The 5,103-nt window shown below is 29.7% G+C and overlaps 1 protein-coding gene across 1 annotated transcript in view; it reads left to right on the top strand.

The window, feature by feature from the left end:
• The window catches only part of LOC107641298 (putative ABC transporter B family member 8), a gene marked incomplete at its 3' end in the record, with an annotated part of 6,998 nt that continues 4,517 nt past the window's right edge, over positions 2,623-5,103 (top strand). Inside the window, 4 exon segments of the mRNA XM_016344794.2 lie at positions 2,623-3,043; positions 3,153-3,207; positions 3,451-3,629; positions 4,191-4,648. Coding sequence (XP_016200280.1) covers positions 2,801-3,043; positions 3,153-3,207; positions 3,451-3,629; positions 4,191-4,648 — 935 coding nt within the window.

Here is a 5,103-nt window from a genome sequence, read left to right as displayed (position 1 = left end):
CTTGAAATATGATGAACTTATATTCGTTCAACTAAAAGAAAGAAAGAAATAAGGAAAAAAAGAAGAAAAAATGCAGCATTAGAGAAAATATTTTTCTGTATTTGCAGCAAATTTGAGTGTAACACGAAGATATTTGGGTGTATTATTTTAAGAATTTTCGGTGTATGTGTGTTAATAAGTTCTGCATAATTCAAAACTTTTCCTCTTCCTCCTCCTCATCTTCTGCTGCTTCTTCTTCTTTTTTCATCACCATCACCATCTTCTCCTCCTCCTCCTCCTCCTCCTCCTTTTTTTATTAGAATTTCTTCTCCTTATTCATTTTTCTCTTTCTCTTCCATCATTAGTTATCTCGTTGTTGAAGATAATGAATAATTCAAGTTCAGATTGTCAATTAAAATGAAATTGATTATCTTGAATCCAAGCAAGTGGCTGAGGTGTGGTTCGATTCTAGTTAATATTTTTGTTAGTAGTTTATGATTCTGTGGGTGAATAATATTGTTGTTTTTGTTTGTGAAAATTATTGTTCATCGTTGATAGTTTGAATTGAATGTAATGTAAAAGTTTTGCATTAAAGAAAATATTTTTCTGTATTTGGGTGTAACACGAAGATATTTTGGTTATTCTTTAAGAATTTTTGATGTGTGTGTGCTGATAAGTTCTGCATAATTCAAAACTCTTCTTCTTCCTCCTTCTCATCTTCTACTGCTGCTTCTTCTTCTTTTTCATCATCATCATTATCTTCTTCTTCTTTTCTTATTTTATCTTCTCAAGTTTTTTCTTGTTTTACTCTTTTAACAAGAATAAAAACAAAAAAAATCAAACAAAGAAGAAGAAGAAACACATAATAGTATAAAATTACTTGAAAGAGGATGAACTTACATTCGTTCAACTAAAAGAAAGAAAGAAATAAGGAAAAAAAGATGAACAAAAAAATACAGCATTAGAGAAAATATTTTTCTGTATTTGCAGCAAATTTGAGTGTAACACAAAAATATTTAGGTGTATTGTTTAAGAATTTTCGATGTATGTGTGCTGATAAGTTCTGCATAATTCAAAACTCTTCCTCTTCCTCCTCCTCATCTTCTGCTGCTTCTTCTTCATCTTCTTATTTTATATTCTCATAATTCTTCTTAAGAGAAAAAAATCAAACAAAGAAGTAAAAAATACATAATGTTGCAAAATCAATAGAAAGAGAAGGAGGAAAAAAATGCCGCAACAACAACAGTAATAAAAAACAACGATGAAGATGAAACACGCGAAGAAAAAGGAGGAGAAATGCAAAGAAGAAGGAAGAGGAGGAGAAACACAAAGCGCGCTATGAAAACCGTTGAGTAGCGCGCATATTAACACGCTCATATGGGTGAGCGTCCTTTTTGTTAGATTTATCCCAACTTGTATGACTTGTAAACTAAAATAACTTGTATGTTTAGCACTTCTACTATTTTAAATAGTTTTAGTGCGAAATTTAATGTTAGATTTTGTGTCAGGAAATTTTTATTCGACAATAAAAATCATAACCTTTTTGGTTGACTACGCATTATTGATAGATAAAATCCGAGGGTTTTAAGTTTTTTTTTTTTTTCAGTGTACAATGTATACATGATAAAAATTACAAATTTAATTATATTAATTCTTATTTTATTATTTTACATTGTTTTTCATTTCAAATTTCTTTTCCACACCAAAGCTAAAGTTTTTCACTTTTGAAATAAAGAATATTTTGAAATGATTGAATAGAACAGACTTTTTTGTTTTTCAAATTTTTCTTTTTAATTAACTTCATAATAAGTTAGTATTAACTTTAGATATATAAATCCAAGAAAGAAAAATGTTGATCTCCATTATATTCCGGTTGTAAACCCCATAGTAATATATATTATATATTAATTTATTGAGAGAAAAGCAGCATTCAAACTTGGGGTGATAGATACTTAATTTTATAAAATAATAAAGGAAGGAAACATAATGGCCTAGTGACATCAAATTAGAGCACTAAACTAACAGAAAAGGAATGAATAGTGACATATCATGGCTAAATAAATTGGATCTATTGGTAATAATCTTCTTTCTTTCCCAAACTGGACAAAAGGGTTATCTCAGATCTCATATTTCGGGTTCAGATACATTTTTTTAATGAATTTAATTTTAAGAGGCCGGAGTGCTAGGGGCAGTAACTTTTGTGTTTTGTAACCATCAATTTGACCATCAATAGCATTTTTAATGGTATGAGATTACATCCAATGATGGGAGATCACTCACTTTTCTTTTGATGGTTAAGTGCTGGCCACAAAACACAAAAGTTACTGGCTCCCTAGACTTTCTCTAATTTTAATATACAGTCAGTGTAAAATAATTTTATACGTATATTTAATTATGTAATGTTATGAACAAAAATAACTACTTTTTACATTAATCATACAAATGATCATAAAAAAAAACAAATATAATTACACAATTGTATAAAACATTTTAAATTGTTTGTGTATTAAAATTAAACTCTTTTTAATTAAAAAAACAAAACACAAAACACATCTTTAACAACCCCACAAGAATATTATTATTAGAGCTTATTATATTTCATGGTGTGCTTCTCATCACATATAGAATATGCCACTACTCACTCTTTTTGTGTCCTTGGTGACAAGGAGATGCATCAACATGTTCACACACACCTCACACACAAATATGTATTATATATATAAGTAGTATTAAGTAGTTTAGGAACAAAACTACTTCATAATTCATCTATAATTTTTCTCTCTTGTTATAATTAAGAAAGGTCCTTAATTAATACACATAAATGGGTTCACCCCCAATGAATAAGGGAGAGAGGAAAATAGAGAGAGGTTCCATAGCTATAATCTTGAGATATGCAGATTGTGTTGATGTTTTGCTTATGTTAATGGGTGCTGTTGGAGCAGTTGGAGATGGCATGTCCACAAACATTCTTCTCATCTTCGCTAGCCGCATCATGAACAGCTTAGGATATGGCAACCAACAAAGTAGTGGCACTGCCAACAATTACATGTCCCAGGTTGAAAAGGTACTACTATATTTTTAATTTGTTTCTTAATTTCATTTGTTCACTTTCTCTAATACACCACATGTTCTAATTAACCAACTTCATTCCATTTCTTTTTTATGGTTTACAGTGCAGCTTGTATTTTGTGTACTTGGGACTAGCAGTGATGGTGTTGGCCTTCATGGGTAACATTCATTCCCAAATTCCATGCTTGCTTTAATTACTTTTTGGGGTCAAGGCATAGTCAACACCCTTTTGATTCATTGTCCATTAATTACCCTCATGAACTTCCACATGTTTGAAGGGCATATATATGTTTAACTAATTTCATCATCATTATTATTTTTTTTAGTACATATTAAGAACAAACAAAAATATATATACTATTAAGGAAGTGAAGAATTGATGATGCATTATTTAATTTGCAGAAGGGTACTGTTGGAGTAAAACAAGTGAGAGGCAGGTGTTGAGAATTCGGTACAAGTATTTGGAAGCTGTTCTAAGACAAGAAGTGGGGTTTTTTGAATCACAAGAAGCAACTACTTCTGAAATCATCAATTCCATATCAAAAGACACTTCTCTCGTCCAAGAAGTCCTAAGTGAAAAGGTTCAATTTCATTTTAACACTCTTCTTTATCAAAAGTACTAAGTACACAAAAAATTAAACTTAATCACCATGTATTGATAATAAATGCATAGGTTATTTAACTAAATTTTAATATATATTTTATATTTTAATATAATTTTATACAAATAATTAATTTAGTTATAACTATTTTTTTATATACACCTAACATGATTATTTCTTTATTTCTTTCATATCCTAGCTTAGCTTGCTTGCATGATTTAATTTTAAATTAAACTACAGTCTCATCATAGAACTCATAAATAAAGTTTAATGAAATAGATCAAATAATTTACTAAATTGACAATAAATTGAGATAATTATTAATGCATGAATATAAAAAAAAAAAATAATATAGTTTTACAAGCTATCATCACAATTTGGAATTGAAATTGCAACCATAACTGCAATTCAAAATGGAAATATTAATTGAGCAACATTTATCTTTATTTTAAGAACACTAGTCAATTTTTACTATTAACATTTAAAACTATGTATGCTTGTAATTTGATAGATATGATGATGATGAGTTTGGTTTTTCAGGTGCCACTATTCTTAATGCACTCATCATCATTCATCTCTGGGATTGCTTTTGCCACCTACTTCTCATGGAGGCTGGCCTTAGTAGCATTCCCAACACTTGTTCTTCTCATAATCCCCGGCATGATCTATGGCAAATACCTAATCTATTTGTCAAAGTCATCTGCCAAGGAGTACGGCAAGGCGAACGCCATCGTCGAGCAGGCGTTAAGCTCCATCAAAACCATTTATTCGTTCACAGCCGAGAGGAGAATCCTTGTGAGGTATTCAGAGATCTTAGAGAGAACCTCAAGGCTTGGAATCAAGCAAGGGATAGCAAAGGGTTTAGCTGTTGGAAGCACAGGTTTATGCTTTGCAATTTGGGCTTTTCTTGCTTGGTATGGAAGCCATTTGGTTATGTACAAAGCTGAAAGTGGTGGAAGGATCTATGCAGCTGGAATTTGCTTCATTATGAGTGGACAGTACGTATACTTTTCTTACATATAAAAAATTACTTTTGAAAATACGAGTTTAATTTTGATCCACTAAGACAATGTAAAGCACAGTCATATAATTACTTCTGTTTTTTAAATAACTATCCATACGGTTAATATAAAAAATAGTTATTTTTACTGATGTGACTGTACATAATTAAATGTACCTGTAAAACTATTTTAACAATGCATCAAAATTAAATTCTTAAAAATATATACTAATTATGAATAGTAATTGATAAATTATATATAAGTGCGAATTACATGCAATAATCATGTAATTAAGTGTATGTCATGTGCAATATTAACTTAGCTAATATGCAGCTACTATTCAATACTGATACCTAATTAATATGTCTTCTAAGTATATTTTCTGGTAATTTAAGGATATTTTGATACATAAAATAATTTTTTATTTATTATTTTGATTTAAAGAGATGAGA

This window comes from Arachis ipaensis, chromosome B05, assembly GCF_000816755.2.
Source record: "Arachis ipaensis cultivar K30076 chromosome B05, Araip1.1, whole genome shotgun sequence".
Classification (NCBI taxonomy): domain Eukaryota; kingdom Viridiplantae; phylum Streptophyta; class Magnoliopsida; order Fabales; family Fabaceae; genus Arachis; species Arachis ipaensis.
Note: the sequence above shows the minus strand (reverse complement) of the source record. Positions and strands in the feature narration are given on the sequence as shown.